The sequence below is a fragment of the Bacillus rossius genome, assembly GCF_032445375.1.
Source record: "Bacillus rossius redtenbacheri isolate Brsri chromosome 9 unlocalized genomic scaffold, Brsri_v3 Brsri_v3_scf9_2, whole genome shotgun sequence".
In the NCBI taxonomy this organism is placed as follows: Eukaryota; Metazoa; Arthropoda; class Insecta; order Phasmatodea; family Bacillidae; genus Bacillus; species Bacillus rossius.
In genome coordinates this window covers 38,489,519-38,508,077 of record NW_026962013.1, presented here as the reverse complement: position 1 = coordinate 38,508,077, position 18,559 = coordinate 38,489,519, and the positions used below count along the sequence as shown (strand labels likewise).

At 36.9% G+C, this 18,559-nt stretch overlaps 2 protein-coding genes across 2 annotated transcripts in view; both read left to right on the top strand.

The window, feature by feature from the left end:
- Positions 1-18,559, top strand: part of LOC134542951 (uncharacterized) — a 647,441-nt gene that overhangs the window by 318,583 nt on the left and 310,299 nt on the right. The window lies entirely within an intron of this gene.
- LOC134542952 (uncharacterized) lies at positions 1,954-16,566 on the top strand. The gene is made up of 2 exons (XM_063387577.1): positions 1,954-2,138; positions 11,590-16,566. Exons 1-2 carry the CDS (start codon positions 2,076-2,078, stop codon positions 11,983-11,985), a joined length of 459 nt encoding a protein of 152 aa, XP_063243647.1. The 5' UTR covers positions 1,954-2,075; the 3' UTR covers positions 11,986-16,566.

The window sequence follows — 18,559 nt, the reverse complement described above, 5'->3', positions numbered from 1 at the left end:
GTTATCCTTTAAGAAAACAGTATTTGCGATGAATAGTACAAGGGAAGTTTACACAATGTGTGAATGTACCCCAAACAATATGTAAAGCACTCCGTCGCCATGTTTTTGTATAATTGAGATTACAATAACGTTGAGAAACTTTACAACTCACATTGCGTATTGGAATTTGCAGAGAAATATATACTCTTTCAGAATGTGCAAGTAATTTTTTTTAATTTTAAAAATTAAGAATTTTTTAGTTCTAAATTCTCCAAAAATATATCCTTGCGTCAAGAAAATATGCATTCATTATTCTGAAACTATGTCACAACATGCAGTAGCATTGAAAATGCTAGAAAATATCTTTGGACTGGTCTGACTGAGAGTGCACCCTAATGCACTGTTTTTTAAATAAGGGCTCTGTGTTAACATTCCCCGATCTTCCCTACTCTAAATTTAGTAGAATATTCGCAATTTTATGTAAAAAAAAAAAAAGGATAAACACAGAGTATACGAATTTAAATTAGTTTTGACATAAGTATAATACTGTTTCATCCAGAATTACAGATAAATCAGCATGCTATATTTAAAAATAATTATTTTTAAAACTAATATTTTCTTCCCTTGTCGTTCTAATGCGTGTTCATGTGTGGAATCTTTTGGTTCAAAAGTACACATATTCTTATAGGAATTTTGGTACATACAAGTGTCTATATTTGGTATTCGTTCTCGAATATGTTTTTCAAATTTCCCGCCACGCGCTCTGCCTGTCAAACGTCGTGAACACGTCTTGGTGGAAAACGATACCAAGCGCTTAACTGGTGCGCACGGGCAAGAAAATAACAAATGTTTACACCGGAACATAAGTTCTAAAATGTCATACAACCTTTCTAACCGTCAATGAAGTAGGCACGTGACATGTTTTAACCTCTGATATACTACCACACACAGATATCCTGTAATAACGCGGGTTTGTTTCTAGCTGCTAAGCAACATGCCGGAAATAATGTCGACTTCACCAGCGTGTATAGATACGATCCACCCCCACTCTCACCTAACTCACAAATTAAAAACCAAATTTTATACAATTTAAAAACTGGGCACCGAGAAGTAAAAAAATTCTGCTTCATTTGCTTTATATGTAACTTAATATTTCCTAGAAATGTACTATTACACTAAACACGAATAAATTTTATTAATTAGTGGTTACTTTTATTAAAAGTCTACATGTTGGAAAAATCAAACATGATTTATTTATTCTGCTGTTGTACATTAGCTATCAAATAAAATTTTACAGAGAGTTTACAATTATATTTATGATTCACAGTCCACTTCCACTGAAATACTGACTTGAAAGATTTCGTGGATTCACGTTATTAAAAAAAAAAAAAAAAATGGATTGAATATAAATTAGTGAAATTAAATTTTAGGTGTAGTGGCGGATCCAGAAATATAATTGAGATATATTTGTTTAACTAAACTCAATAAACAATTATTATAATAATAGTATTCTACCTATATAAATAACGTTTAATTTTTTAATTATATGCGACTGTCAATATAAAAGTTTATAAAACAATTATTACACTATTTAAAAGTATTTATTCTACAGACTTAATTTTTATTTCTCGAGAAAAGGGTTTTTATATTTGTAGAGTGTAGGACGGCAGAGAGGTTAGAGTCCTTCAAAATTTAAATCCGCCACGGGTCGGTATAGTTAAAAGAGAGACGAGAGGACATGGCCGGTTGTTCCACCGGATAAAGCTGGGACCTTTTTTTTTTTGGCGCGCTGCCCGTTCGCTGCGCAGCACGCTCTCGGAGCGCGGCGCGCACGAGCAGAGAGAGAGAGAGATGGAGAGAGGGAGAGAGAGGGAGAGAGGGATAGCACACCTGGCCGCGCGCGCGCGGGGCCCAGCACGCGCTCGCGCTATAAAAGGGAAACCCGACCTGCCGCGGGCGCCCTCAGACCTTCGCCGGTCGCCGTCAGAGACGGGAGTGCCTCAGCTCCTCTACGGCAACCAGCCCAGCCCAGCCCAGCCCAGCCCAGCCTTGCCTTGGCCTGCACGCGCGCTCTCTGGCGCGCGCGAGGGGAACCAATGTGCCGCGGTGACGTCAGAGGCGGCGGGGTGCGGCCCCCGGCGCTCGGCCCCGGGACCAAGGTAACGCCCTTCTTCTAGTTTCCTTTACCTCTCTTCCTTCCCCGCCGGACTGTCCGTTAGCCAACAGCGCAGTTATTTGAAGTCGCTTCGGCTCGCGGGTTCCAGGCCGCTTCCGACGGCCGACGTTTCGGTCGACCTCTCAGTCGCCATCTTCAAGGTGGCGGTTAACCTACTGAGGTTTCTCTGAAATTCTCTCCTGCCACACCCTGAAGATGGCGACTGCGAGTTCGACCGAAACGTCGGTTAAAAAATTTCGCCTTCGACGCGGCTACGACCCAGAATCCAAGCAACTTCAGACAATAGCGCAGTATTTGTTGATTTACCCTCGCAAAAATTAGTAAACTACCTTGTGCTATCTATAATTACTCAATCATCTGTCACGCGTGCCGTGTTGTTTTATTTCATTTTCTTGTCGTTTCTAATATTTGAGGACGTTTCCTGTAAATATATCACGATAGCGTTCTCGCATAATACGTTTATCAACATTAGTTATTAAAGGTTCTAAAAGCAGTAACAAGTCACGCAAGAATTCAAAATATTATGTTCACATGCATGATTTTTACAGCTCTAAAAAGAGTTTTATGAATTTTTGGTGGGAAATTTGTGACCAAACAACAAATGCAGAGTAACTATCGGAATAAGTTTATAAGAAAATTTATTTGATAATAACAATCACAAGGAAATTAAACAATCAACTTGGCGCGCGAGCCACCCTTAAACCATGGTTTACTCTTATCTCATTTTCATTGTACTTCTGAAGTAATACTCTCAAGAAAAATTTTTTGTCATTCGACATTTTGCTTGGCTAAGTACGTAAACGATTAATTACCCCAAACATGGAAAGGTTCACTTGCCAAAATATATTGTCAAAATAAAATTAATGGCTGACGTAGTCAAACACATTTGTTGAGGTTATGAAATCTCGATGCCGGAATCACAACAGCGCGACGGCGCGACGCGACGAGTCAGCAAAATATCGCGTTGTTGTGAACATGCTGTCCTCCCCCACTTGACGAACAAAAATAGGCGATTTCCGATTAATTATAACATTTATTTTGCCACTAAGTACCTGCAAACGTACTACAGCCATCAACGCTTGTTTTCAGGTTCTTGTTTTAAAAAATCCATACGTTTGAGAGAAACAAGTTTAATTGAATTTTAATATTTTATTGGAAAAATAACCGTGGATAACACATTTCAGATATGTCATAAATAAATATATAAATATTATCAAATTAATAAAAGTATTACCAGTGTAGCAGTTTAACCATCATTCGAAAAATTTTGGTGTTCATTTAAGTAACGTTGCGCCCGTGGCATGATTGATATAAGAAATACTTATAATCGGGAAGTCTGTCGCTCTGACGTCACGGACGCGTCGAAGGTGATTGGTTAGAAAAATTTTCGCTTCCATCGCATCGCGTCCAACGCGGTATATTGTGATTCCTGCATCACTTTGTATGTTCGAGTTTAAACACACAAAGTGTTAGATGATTCGTGACGGGGAAGTTAAAATTTGTACTGCATCAAAATACGACTGTACGTGTACTAATTTGGGCAAATACGTGTGTTTGTTGGAGGAAGTACCATTTGTAAACGAGCGCACGTGTCGTTGTTTCCATCCGTTGATTTTTGACAGATCCAATTTGCAGATCGTAAGACAATGATGGGGCTATGCTCTGAAGACAATAATTAGATATAGTAAGAGAGATGAATTTACTTTCTGATGAAATTATATCAGTATATTAAACTGAACTATTTTACGGCAAATAATTAAGATTGCAAACGAGTAATGTTACCAAGACTTCCCGCAAACAGCTGTTAGTGTTTACATTTCTGGGTAACGTATAAATAACAGTGCGCGATATTAATTTTCCTGATGACTTAAAAGTTATAGTACTTATCTGCTATACCTTTACAGCCATAACTTGAGACAGTTGTATTTCGCAAAAAAATGTTAGCCTACAGGTGTATTTATCAAAAAATTACAGCTCCTTACTTCCCTGGTTGGTACAATAAATTATTTTTTACATAGAAATTTTTTTTAAAAGAGAATCACGGGTGTTCATGAATACATCAGTCACATTTTCATTAACTATCTGGTCTCGTTGTTTATAGTCCGTCAATAATGAAACATTTCAAATATGAACGAAGTGTGTTGACATCCAAGAAGTCAATTTTCTTGCCAAATGCAAAATTCCATAACCATCTCACTTGCGAAAATTGTCATCAAAGTAGCATACAAAAAGTTGGGACTATGTTGTGTATGTAGGAACAGGAAAAATTCACGGGGATCAATCACCGTGGTGATAGACTGCACAGTTCTCTGCATACTTGGGTAGGTGTCATCTGCTCATTGGCTGCTGACTTGCGAAGTGCATCAACTAACCAGAGATTCGATACTGCTTTGGTGAAGAGTTTCTAATCGGCCCAGATTCCTGCTGTTGAGTTGTGAGCCAATAGCAGAATCAGAACCCAACGTGCAAGTTTTGAGAATTCTAGCCTATCACGAAAAGATAACCATTGAACAAAGAAGAGGCAAGAGTTCCCTTCTTCATGTTGATATTTTTCGTTTCTTCATCATTACTTTTATTTTAGAGCTATTTCTAAAGTTTTAACTCGATACCCACGTCGCATTTGTTGATCTGCCACTGATATTTTCAAAAGATATTCACTTAGTTTAACATCATGGGCTGTTAAAAAAGTCGTGCAAGTGATGATAATTAGGAAGGACTTGCGCGATTTTTTAAACCCAAGATATTTCACCAAGTGAAAATCTGTTGCAAACATTTGTGGAAGAACAACAAATGCCGGGGAGTATCGAATTAAAATTTTCAGAAATGCCGTTTAAATAAATGTAACAACGAGAAAACGAAAAATAAAATCGACTTGGCATGTGAAACCGTACGCTCGAGTTGTGTGACGGACTGAGCGAGGCATGGAACCAGAAGTTCCTCGGTTCGCCACCACGCCGCGCTCGTAGCGATGGAGGCCGCTGGCCGCGTGCGGTGTTGCCGTGCCTCGACATCCGCCCTCTCCCTCGGTCACGCATCCTCCTGCAGTCCGTCTCACGTTTAGATTGCAGAACACAGTCAATTACGCCCTCTGTTGCCAGATTTATACTACCTTACCTAGTATGTTAATATTAAAATTAATATCTGTATACCTACTATCAATATAGCCACCATTATTTCGTGGATTCACTGAGCAGCAAAATAGACTTGAAGCAGATATACTACTTCGCTTTAATTACTGGACTACGATGGTCCTGATACGTCCTTGACGAGCTTCAGCGATGCCCATTCACTAGAGACCGGAAAATTTCGCGGATTCATTTCATGATATGATAGAATCCAAACAACTGTGCCTTAACATTGCTTCTCTGATTGGCTCACAGTTTATCTGAAGGACTTTAAGCCAATGAAAAACCTTCAACCAAAAAAGTATCGAATCGCAAGCGCCCCAGTTGACAGGTGTCACGAGTCAGTAGCCAATGAGCAGGTTGCATTTGCCCGAGTGTGTAGGGGATTGTGGAGTCTATCCTAGAGGTCATCCAAAGAGCGAATTTTTTCCAGTCTCTACCATTCACGCGCGACCCGCCAAAGAATGTGACCGTGTTACCTACCAATGGACATTCCAAAAAGGCTTGTCTATACATAAGCAAGTCGATAATTATTATTAGGTATATTTTAGTATATTATTAATTTTACTATTTTTTGAAGTTACTGTAGAATGCTCACTGGTCGAATACAAGGTCACATACTGAGGCGGGTTACACGTAATTGGTTAACGACTTCTCCTCGTTGTTTATAACTGACTCAGGCGTGTCACGAGCACTAGTCCAATCGCAAACGTGAAGCAGATGTATACGTGCTTCAAGTCTACTTTTCTATCTAATGAATCCGCGAAATAATCGTGGCTATATTTATGTCTTAATTATATTTAATTTTATATTTAAAAAAACAGTTTTTCTTGGTTTTTTTGTGTTGTGCAAAACTGCATGCAAATTTATGAAGTTTTCATAGAATTGTGGGCTTTAGTTCATTTAATAATCAATATTTTTATAATTATGAAATCTTTGTGCCTGTCAATGCATATCACCTTGATTTCATTAAGAGAAATAACAAAATAGACAGTTTATTGTAGTGACATGTATCAACATGATACTGAATAGTTGCGGTATTTAATAATTGATGGAATTTCTTGTTCATGTATGACACAATTTAGTTTATCGAGTTGGAATTAATAGTAATCGTTAAAAAGGCCATTTAAACCAAGGTATAAAGTAGTGCGTCAAGTTAGATATTGTTTCATATTGCTAAGCGAGAAGGGAAATGTTACAAAAATATAATTTTGTTTGTTCGAATGTTATAATATAATGTTACTAAAAAATGTTTCAAAATGTACTTCACTGCGTAGATATTACAGTACTCATAATAGGTATAGTAACTTCAAATGGATGGAATCAATTTTTCATATTAAGGGAATTTTAGTGTCATTATTTCTATTAAAACTTTCTACCGCCTTTGACCGATTTTGTCAATTAATGAATTTGACCGAGATATTATATATAGTTTATGTATCAGTCTTGAAGTACATAAATACATATATTTTTTGTTGTTTACAATGGTTTATGTGTCTAAGGATCATAAAATGAAAAACTAGGTAGATATTTTCCGGAACCTAACATTAATCCCAAAAAGGTTACAAACATGCCTTTCTTTTGGGTGACCTGTGAAATGGTAACCCATCGGAAGAACGTTTGACGGTCGTATGCAGGGTTTGTGTTCGTGTGGGTTAGGTAGAGACCTGAAAAATTAGCGGGTTCATTTCGCGATAGGCTAGAATCCAAATACATTTGCCTTTCTTGCTGCTTCAGTGATTGGGCCACAGTTTATCTGAAGGACTCTGGACCAATGAAAAACGCTCGACAAAAGAAACAGCGAATCACAAGCATTCCAGTCAACAGGTGTCACGAGTCAGTAGCCAATCAGCAGGTGAAATCTGCACAAATACATAGAGAATCATGGAGTCTAACCTAGAGGTCACAGGTCACCGGTCCCTAGGGATAGGAAGAAACTATGGGAGGGAGGGGGAGAGGCGATGACGGTGGAATGGTGTTCGCCGTCAAGGACAGTCGAAGCAAACAGGAAGCGGACCGGCGAGTCTAGGCGCGGCTGAATCATTACCATTCATTATCCGCGTGATGTGGGCCACGCGCGTGTGGTCGCGTGGTGTCGGGGGAAGGGGGAGGAGACAACCACGGATGTTGGCACGACGCCGCCGTCACCGCGCGTGCCGAAGGTCACTCGCACGCGGCACGTGCGTCGGGTAGCGCGTGTTCCAGCACAACCTGACAGCTCGTTAGACTGCAGCGAGGTGCACCCGCACCGGTCGTTTCCTTCCTTGGGACGGACGTCCGTCTGCGAGAGAAGTCGTCGCCTTGTCTGACCGAGCCACTCGGGACGCCTTTGCTTCCGTGATTGGTGTTGTAACTGAAAGGGACTCGCCCAATCACGAAACTCACACGATGTTACAGTGTTTTAGCTAGTCTCGGAATCTTTTCACGAACTATGCATGCCCCTTGCCAATCCCTAGTCATTACCCTGTTTGGCCGGGCCACTCAGGACGCGCTTGCTTCCCCAATGCGTGGTTGAGTTTGGCGTTGCTGGCAGTAGACACGCACCTGGAACAAATGCAGACAATACTACAAAGTATTGGCACATCGCTGGTCTGGAAATATTTTCAAGAAAAAATACATGGTCCTACACGTAATTATAATGAAAATATCTGTTCACGTTTTGACAAGGTCGTCGGGAAACTAATATGAAGCCTAGTTCACAGGGGCATCTTTTCTTGTGCACAAAAGGAAGCGCGTTACGACTTTTACTTCCTCTAAATGATCAAGTTTGGTCATCTTTCCAGCAACATCAGCGGCTTGCGAGGAGCCGTCGCGCACCGGTCTGAAGACCTCACTAAATCATTCAATCGGTAGTAGCGACGGGCTTAGAAATGGATTTAAAGCTCGTTTTTCATTATACAGTAAATTATAAATCGTGTTTTATTACTGTAGAATAAGAAAAAATACAGACAGTGTCTTTAACATTGTAGTATTTAGTTGCATAATGTGTTTTCTTTAACTGATAATAAATAAGCTTGAATTTGTAAAATGTTATGATGTTTAGCGGGAACTTGAAAAGGATTAGGGGCGGCTGAAGATCATCTGCCCAGATCGCTGGCTGCCTGGACTCGAGGCCTGGGCACAGCAAATATAGAGTCAAATTATTGAATATTTTATTTTATTTTTCCATGGTTTAAAAAACATATTCTTGATTGAAACATCGTTTGAAACATAGGTATAACTATGCGCCAATTATCGTGAGAAATACTCAGTATTATTTTGAAGAAAAAAAAAAACTTATTTCATACAATGCAAAAATAGCCTTAACCTTGTGTTGTACAGAGTTACGGTATCTTTCTTGTAGTAGGGCTACACAATCTACTTCTTGGCAACTGGTTTACAAAGGAATTTTTTTTTGTTGTAAAAGTACAGAAATTTTATTTTCTGTGTGCTATAGCTGCGCTCTTTATCGCGTGTATGTCTTTAGCACGGATCGTGTGGCGTTGGCTACAAACGCGTATAGAAAGGGTCGTGCTGAGAGGTTGTGCGAGGGAGGGGAGGGGAGGAGAGGTTTGCTGTCGTGTCGCCTGTTATTGCCTCGGGCGACCAGGTCGCCGTAAACGGGCCTCGTGACACACGCCAGCCGTGACAGAGTCTTGGCGTGATGGGGCATGGATTTCCCCATCTCACCCCTCCCACTTCTCTTTTTTTCCTCCTTCAATTCCTGCTCCCCCCATCAACCACTTTCCCACCTCTCGTTTTTTTTCGCACTTAACCCTTGAGAGTTCCACTCATCGTATCTTTGGTTATTTAGTACGTATGAATTCCAAGTGCCAAGTGGCAGCGCTACGTGTCATGAATACGTCAACCACTCACTCGCCTGCCTGTTCCGATGCTTCTTCTGAAGTCTGTTTCCAAACAACGGTTGAAAACAACTTTTATTTATATGTATTTCTGTTACAAATGTTACAACCAGGGGCGTGTGTAATTATCGCGAGAAAAAAAATCTGACTTATAATTAGACTGCATAAGGTATGCCTGCGTTAGCGATTGTTCCCTTGTAATTGGCGGCCGTCCGCAAAGAGAAGCCATTTCCCTATTTGGCCCGGGCCATTAAGGACGCGCTTGCGTCCGCACTGGATGGCTGTGATTGGTGTGCTTACAGTAGACATGCGCCTGCCAGCCAACCATAAAACACAGTCAAGGCTACAAAGTTTTAACACACAACTGGTCTGGAAATCTTTTCGCGGAACAATCACGGCCTTAGTTATAAAATGTATATTTTTATTGTGGTTATATTTCAGTCAAAGCAAAGGTGTTCGACTAGCAGACGAAATTGTTAGGTATGCCTCGCGAAAAATGATTTGGGTCCCTAATTGAGAATAAAAACGATTAAGGCAAATAAATCTGTTTTTATTTCTTGTGGGAGGCCTCTGTACTGATAAACATATAACAACTATTTTAATGTTGTGACTGTGATGTGATAAAATACATTCTAACAACATGATTTTTTTTTCAACTTTACATAAGTATTTCAAGGCGCTGATCGCTTCGCACTAACAATGTTAGCAGAAGTTTCTCTAGTCGTGAGGTGCACGAAGTCCTTGGCTTTTAATAAAATAAAAATGTACATCAACTACAGCAGGACCATACATAGCTAAATTTATAGTGTTAGACGTCGTGCTACTCTGTTACTTCCAGCCTTGTTGGCCTTGTGATAATTCAGGTAGTGATTTAAGTAACTTCCAACTAAATGTACTCACGGAGACTGCGACATTCATGACTAGGGACAGGAAAATTCTTGAGTTCAGTGACTTTCAGGGTAGACTACACAGTCCTCTGCACACTCGGGCAAATAACGTCAGTTCATTGGCTCCTGACTTGTGAGCGTTCTCAAGTGGGTTGTCTGTGATGCGATACTTCTTTGGTTTAGGGTTTCTCATTGGCCCAGGGCCCTCCAGGTAACTGTGAGCCATTAGTGAAAGCAGCTCAAAAGGTATATGTATTTGAACTTTAGCCTACTGACTAAAAGAGAAAAAAATTCAGTGGTGTTTTAGATGTGCTTTTTGCATAGGCTTTTGGCTGTTGAAATTATGCCAGGGATTGTTTTCTCTGAAATAATCCACCTTTAAGAACAATATAATAGAATAACTCTCTAATCGCGGATCATTTAGAAAATTAACTTGTTTTTGTCTGAATTAGGGTTGAAAAAATAGTTAATAGACCGGAATCACATTGTCAAATGCGCATACAAAAATGTAAAGATTTGTTGTATAAGGTGAGATTGTCAGCAATTCTGATTATGTATTACCATTCTCTTCACATGTGTATTTTTTCCCTCGTTTTTTTAGATTACTACTGATCATTTTTCCTCTGTTTATCTATATATTTAATTTTTATTTTTAATGTATTTTATTTTTATGATATGAATTAAAATTAATTGACACTATTTGATCCAGCATTTTCGTATCTGCACATTCTGTAATCCAGTACCGATGGAGCCCTCGCGTTCGGATTTTGTTCAGTTGGATTCGGGTCTTTGTTCGGACGCAACCTGATATCAGCGATTTTATTAAAACAGAAGTACTCGTCGGTATTTTTCTTGCCATAGCAGCTTGTTACGTTTTGTTTTAAATAACTTTGTATTACATAATAGTTTGGTACTCTTCACGTCAAAACAATACTGAAGTTCGATAATCCGGTTAAATCAATAATCCGTCACCACTATGGTCTATAAACTGCCATGCTAAAGCTCCAAATGTACCTAATCATTTTTGTAAGTGGAACAGAAATATTAATGAAATATACAGATATTTATACATTTGTACATTTACTTGAAAACAACTGTATCATTACAAAATTATGTTCGCAATAATACTGGGTTCGGATTCTTACCCTGGAATTTATGCTTTGTGTGGAACCAGTACTTCCAACAGTTAAAACGTTAATTGTAAACCATTCCTTGAATAGCTTTCCAGTACATAATAAGAATTATACAACAAAATAAAGTCTAATTTTTAAATGTCCGATCATATTTTTCGTAGTTTTAAAAAATAATGCTTGAATAAAACATAAATTAAAAAATAAAATTATGCACTAATTTTCGTAATTAATAGTCATTATCTAAAAAAACGAATAATTTAATCCATTTGTTGTACAAATTTACAATATTTGTCTTGCAGTATTGCAAACTATTTATTGGCAACTGGTTTCCAAAGGAATCGTTTTGTAAAATAACAGAATATGTATTTCTGTATAATATTTAAGACTATGGAAAAGGCGATCAGAGGGCATGCCTCCGCTTCACACACCGACAGTTCTGTCTTGCAGATAGCGAAGCCCATGCTGCCTCGGAAGATCACGAGCTCGGCCCGGATCAACCTGAACAAGCACTGGAACGCCTTGGAGGAGCTCGTCATGTGCTCGATGCCGCAACGGGGAATCCAACATGGCGGGCGGGACGCCGACATTTCCAACGAGATCAACGAGAACCTGGCCAACGAGAGGCTGGAGTCGAGTCGTTTGGGCGCGTGCCGGACGCCCGGCGTCGAGCCCGACCATCGGCGACCCCACGGCGGCGACGGCGTCGGAGCGGGAGGGCCCCGAAGTCGCGAGGTGGGCGTCTGGCGTCCGAGCGCAGCACTGCGTGCGGAGGTCGGCTCGCTGAGCAGTCAAGTGCCTTCGTCACTCGAACTTTCGGTGAGGGTCGTCAAGCTGGGAGTTTGAACGAGGCCAGTGATAAGACATGTCACATTATTTGTAATGTCTTGTAGCTTCTATGTACTTCGAATTGCATACCGTATTCGATCATAATCATATTGTCTTCAATATACTTATCTGATATAGCCTATATGCTTAATTCAAAAACTCACGGCTTCTTGAAAATTGTTATATTTGGCATGTCTTTAGTGTCACAAATTGGTTTTGAAGTGTTCTTTGAATTTTTTGAATACTTTTATTTAATACTGTAAATTTATAAATTTCCCACCGCCGACGAAAAATGTAATTTCTTTATTTTGTGTGCGCCATGAGTTTTTATTTTTTAAGAAAAGACTAGTTGATTGTTTTTTTTCTGAAAGGAAGAAAAATGAACCCAATCCTATGAAGTGCAAACTATTATTGCTAGTGTGCGATAATTATAAGAATTTTTTTCAACATGTATGTACTTAAATTAAACCAGTACTTACGTCAATTCTTTAATTAGTACGACTTTTTTCTTTTCTTTTTCGAAAACTATGTATGTTGCTACCCTCATGTTACCTATTTTTGTACTTCGTGGTCTCTTCTACAAATATAGATGTAGTATGATCGTTGTATAATTTTATATTTTTTAACCGTATTGTAATTAGACTGATCTCGTTGATTTTATTGTTATAACTAATAAGAGAATAATGCTAAAGTTTTACTCATGTAGGTTCCTAGGTGTCCGTGATCTTTAAATTAGTTACGCTCATGTGGCGAGGGTCATGAGTGATCGCAACTCATGGCAAGGATGAAATTTACGAGTAATGAGTTGGTATCTTTGAAATAGCATCGCCTTTTAAACTATATGCCTAGCCTTGCTGTGTAAAATCCTATCTTTACTTTTCTAACCTTGAACAAAGCTATTAATAGTTTTAAAGTATTAACAGTTATTTGAATTATTCCAGTAAAGCCGATTGTTTACAAAAGCTAACATAAATATGTATGATTTTCTTCTTCTTCATAGGCTAATATTATCTGCATTGCTGAGCATATTTCATTAAATCTTACCTATTTGGCTATGTATATTATTTCCTGCTAATGGCCATTAAACACAGTACGTTTTCTTGTAAATTACCCAACAGATTTTTTTAACGGTTTGCTTAATTTATTGTTGTCCTGTGGCAGTGATGTTTAATTACGTGATTAGAACATGAAAACTTAAATTCTTATAGGGATTGTGTTGAAGTTGAAGTGCAGCCAGTGTCTTTCTGAAATTTCACAACCTGTGATATTAGTAGTAAGATGTAATTTTAAAAAAGTGTGTATGTGTATAATTAAGTTTTTTATGAGGCCGACAGTGTCAATGAAATTGTAGATTAGTTACATAGCTAGTTGTACGTACCTTTATTCTTATAAGTTGAGTAGATATCTTCGTTCACTAATCTTGTATAAGAGCCAGGGTAAACTTTTAAAGTCGTAAAATGAAAATAAGTAAAAGGCAAAGCAAAATACTTCACATATTCTGCCATATGTTAACAATCTGAGAAATATTTTATAGCTCCCCATAAGTGCAATAAACCAGTGTACTAAATATGAAATAAATTTTAAACGGTTACGATGTAGGTACATAAATATAGTTTCAACATAAAATCTCCACACATATTCTTATTATTTACGTGATTTTATTCTGGCGGAATAACTGTTTATGTCTAACACTCATACGGTGTTATGTTATAAAACATTTTTTGAGTGAGAGTTGGAGAAGTATACAATAATTTGATTGATTCGTTTTAAATAAATTTCTGTCTTTTGCAAATATATTTTTTTTCTGTTAATTTGGTTTAGTTTAATAATTAATATTACGTATATAATATTATAATATCATCATTTGTAATTTTTATAATTCTCATATAGTTTATCGTTGGTGTAGTTCTTGTAACTGTAATACAATAATATGTGTATATATTGACCGATAATTTTGATAGAAAAAAGTATTTTTTCACATAGGAGTACATATATTTTTACAATTAGCAAACGTAAAGCACTACCTATAGTTCAGGAACATGAAATAATGATGTGCTCCGATGGATTAAGTATAGATACTGAACAGAAATTAATCTTATTAAGTTTTCGAGATTTTTTTAGTAAGAGTTTCAAATTAATTCAAGATTGTAAATAACACAAATTATATTTAAATGACTTTGTCCGGACACCTTTAAAGAGCAACAAAAATTACTCTGAAACCTAATTAGTGGCACTGATAGAAATACGCTTATTCTATCCCTGATGATGACTCCTTTCCTTAATGGTGTGTTGTAAATAATAGTAGATATAAAACACTTTTCAAACATGAGTGTAGTAAATGTCTTTAACATTTTCCTTTAAGTTTGTGTTTAGAATGTTTTGAATTCATTTACAAAGTAGTTAGAGCATTTAATTTACACCTTCCTTTTGGTTTTTGTGAACTTTTTATAAAGCTGTGTTTAAGGTTTTTTAGTTCATACTCAGTACCTTAATACCAATGCATTTAGATTAAAAGTCACCAAAGTATATTTTAAATGCAAAAATTGGTTTATTAAATAACCAAATCTTTAAACTTATAATTACTTTTGTAGTAACATCTCTGCCATGTTAAAATTAATAAATGGCATATTTAACATGTATTACTCATTTGTATATACATTGTATTTTTAACATTTAATTTGTTGTCAGTTTGAATCCAAGCTCAAACGAAGCTAGGTTATGTGATATCGGTAGTGCACATATGTTAATGTTTGTCATTAGACTGTGATATGATAGACACGAACTTACTCAGTCGTGTAATTAGTTCCCTTTTGTATTATTTTTTCGCCATTTCAGTTTTTGTATTGTTTAATGAATTTTGTATTATATATTGTTTAAGTGTGTGATTATGTAACTTCTCATTGCAGTTATGATTATTTGTACACATTAATAAATAATTACAATGAAAACAGTATATTGTTTAATTTGATACAGTTAATGGCATGCTTTAAAATAGCTTAAATTTTAGTTTGAGTTCGGAGTGTTAAATTAAAACGTTGCAATAAAAAATGTACTAAAATACAAATAAATGACTGGAAAGAAATCATAACTGATGTCTAAAAGCTGTAAAAATATGAAATAAAAATCGATTGTCATATATAATTGAGATAAAAACTCAAAATTTTGGTAAACATGGCTTCCATATACAATTAAATAAGCAATTCTGAATCTGCTTCTATGCAATATTACAATTAGCTCAGTTAAATTTTGCAGGTAACCTGTACAACTGGATGTTAAAATTTTAATTACTTGTAAAATACATTTTACACATGAATGCTATTATTTTATGGTAAAATACTTTCGAAATCATATTACATAGCTCACTATCTAGTGTGAAAACACAAAGGATGCGGTAAGTTATTTGTGTAATCGCGTATAGTTTTAATTTCGTAGTCAGTGTTACGTGGTTGTCAGTGACTATAAATAAGAACTTTTGACTCGGCAAGCATGTTTCTACGTTCCATGTAAACTTTTCTTATTGGGTTAGGGACGGACCGGCTCACACTGGCATTATTCCAATCAAAGGAAAGTTTTACGCCATTTGATTAACTTGAAAAAGTTTATTTTCCCCTAAATTTTCCTTACCAGTCTGTGCCAGCCAACTTAGTTATTTTGTTTCTATGATTTGGTTTACTCAAATTTCTGGATATTTAGCTCTTAGTAATTTTAGAAAACTCAAAATGTTTTTTTTATATTGAAATTCTGAAACTAACTTTCAAGCCAAAGACTACGTTGAAAATGTTAATACAAGCCGGTAAAATGCACGAACACATGATAAAAATTAAACACAAATAGACTTCTAAAGTTTTTATAACAATTAAATAACACAAATCTATACCTCGGAGGCATAAGAAACTATGTCACAAATAATATTTTTCATGAGATCAATTCAAAGAATTGTAAATAGTACCACCTCACTTAATTACCTACTCATCTATTTTCTACCCAAATTATGTGAATTTTTTACACAGCATAGAGGTTAGTGTTGTATGCCACTAGAAAGAACGTCAATGGTGATAAAAATTTATGGTTAAAGGTGTATTTTGCACAAAAGTGGACATAGTGTCTTATGCCTCCGTGGTACAGAAATGGAGTAGATGAAAGAAAACATTTATAAAATACTACCCATGCACCTGATGAGAAAGTATTTGATCCTCATTTTTGAAGAATTACCAAAAACGCTGATACAAGTGATTTATTTATGAATGGAAGCCTAAACACCAATTAGGCCCCTATCCATATTCCTATCATCAAAAATGACAAACATTTCATCACTTATTTAACTATATGGGTTGAATTTTCAAAAGTCCTTTTTTATCGCTCACCTACGTTATATAAGGAAATCCTGTGCAACATTTCATGCTTCGGTTTAAGCTGTGTGTTGTCTGTCAGTCTATATTAGAGTTTTATTAAGTAGATAAACCCACATATATTATGAATTCACAAAAGTATAGAAACAACATAATTGAGGAAATTACTCCCGAGTGTCACCATTCCAATCTCTTAAGAGGGGGAGATAGAAAAAGAAATATTTAATTTTGGTTTCAATGGTTTTAAGGCCTTAACTCTTTCAAAATTTCGCTACGTTAAAGTATAGTATTAGTTCTATGGAATATCTAAAGCTAAGCGTGACTGGCCGCTACATATAGATTTCCCTGTGAAGTCACTAGCTTTTAGTATTGAATTCATTTTTGGGGATGAATTCAACTGTAATATGCCTAATACTGTTAAGAGACATCATGTTATGGTCTTTCAAAAAAATTAAAAGTGTGATATCTGTCCAAATGAAGGCAAATTTCAAAATCAAACGATAACATAATAGCTACGGCAGAAAAACTGTTGAACTAAGTAAGGCGTATTTCTGTACATTTATCTCCCCATTAATGCATAAAGCAATGTAAAACTACCAAGAAGGTAAGCAGAATTTCATTTGGGGGGGGGGGGGATAGAACTTCTTTGCCTGCTGGTTGCTTTCAAATTCTTTTCTTTTGTTGGTGGGGATGATAGTTTTTTTAGATTTCAGTGATGAGGGGGGGGGGGGGGTTATATATATCTCCCCCCCCTCCTGTAGACGTCCTTGAAAACTACGGCTTTTGCAACCCTGTCGACTTTTCCGCTTGTACTGCAATTTTTTTTTTGTATATTGAACAGAAATATTCATGAAAAATTACAGATATTTGTGAAATTCTACACTTACTTGAAAACAACTCTATCACTGCAAAATAGTGTTCGCAGTAATGTTGTGTTCGGATTATACCCTTGCATTTAAGTTATTTGTAAACCTTTCCCTGAATAACTTTCCAGGATTACCTGCGTACATTAATAAGCCAGATAAAACAAAATTAAGTCAAATAATTGAATAATCGATTATATTTTACGTGGTTTGAATTAATCCTGCTTGGATGAAACACAAATTGAAATATAGCCTAAAATTATGCGCCAATTTTCGTAAGAAAAACTTAGTATTATCTCGAAGCACGTATTTCATACATGCAAAAATAACAATGCCATGTGTTGTATGAAGTTACAATATCTTTCTTGTAGTATTACAGACTATTTATTGGTAACAGATTTCCAAAGGAATCTTTTGTAAACGTACAGGATTTTTTTTTTTTCTGTGTGTAGGAAACATGGCCATTTCTTTCGCCACGAAATTGCCTCGGGTACCAAACAAGCTTTCGAACTGAACATGTATCATTATGGCGGACTTGAACCGTTTCCTGTTTGAATGGTTACGTTAGTTACGAACCCGCTAATAATCACAGGCCACGTTCGTTATAAACCTGGAGGTAATGACTGCGTATGGGAGTCCCGACCCAGCTCAGCAGTACACAGGAAATAGTATCGTCGTACGGAAACCTTGCCAGTGATATTTTTTTTGTGTAGTTGACTCTTGGAGTCCCGGGAAAATAAACATAACAGCCTCAGATAAAGGTTTGAAACCAGGAAAAGGTTATTTTATTAAATTGTAAAATAAAACTTTTTTTTTGCTTCGAATCCTTCGAGATTGTGTTGAATAATTGGGATAAAATTCACTTCACACTAACTAGTAAAGTTATATCCTTACACTACCACCGCTTATGATAATTCCCAAAAAGGTTTTTTAAAGAAGAGGCAACTTTCTAACTTTGCATATTCCGTGGCCATAAATTGAGCCATTCTTTAGTTATCGATTTTAAATTTGTTAATGAAGTGCATCGTTATTGAGAAAAATAATCCGTCTCAGGAGAGGATAATCCCACTCCACCTCTCCCTGAATGTGCCCTTGGTCACAAGCACGCAATTAAAGCACCCGCCTACCCGGGTACAGGTACGCAGAGCTTCAGACAAAACCACACGATTTAAAAACTACTCGAGATATCCGAGCGGTGTCTGTTTACGGAAATCATTTAAGAATTTGCTGAGGTAGAACGAGTAGTTCTGTTTCCGTATTTGGTTTTTGAAACTGTATTATTAGAAAAGTGATAATGGCTAAAACGTGCGTATTCGGAACAATTATTAGGCATAAACACCCGGTAGAGATTTTTAAAAGCACTCAAGGGACTAGCAATAC

Coding starts and splice junctions, on each gene's coding strand:
- LOC134542952 (XM_063387577.1), top strand. CDS start 2,076: ATGTGCCGCGGTGACGTCAGAGGCGGCGGGGTGCGGCCCCCGGCGCTC. Junction 2,139..11,589: donor CGCTCGGCCCCGGGACCAAG/GTAACGCCCTTC, acceptor TCTGTCTTGCAG/ATAGCGAAGCCCATGCTGCC.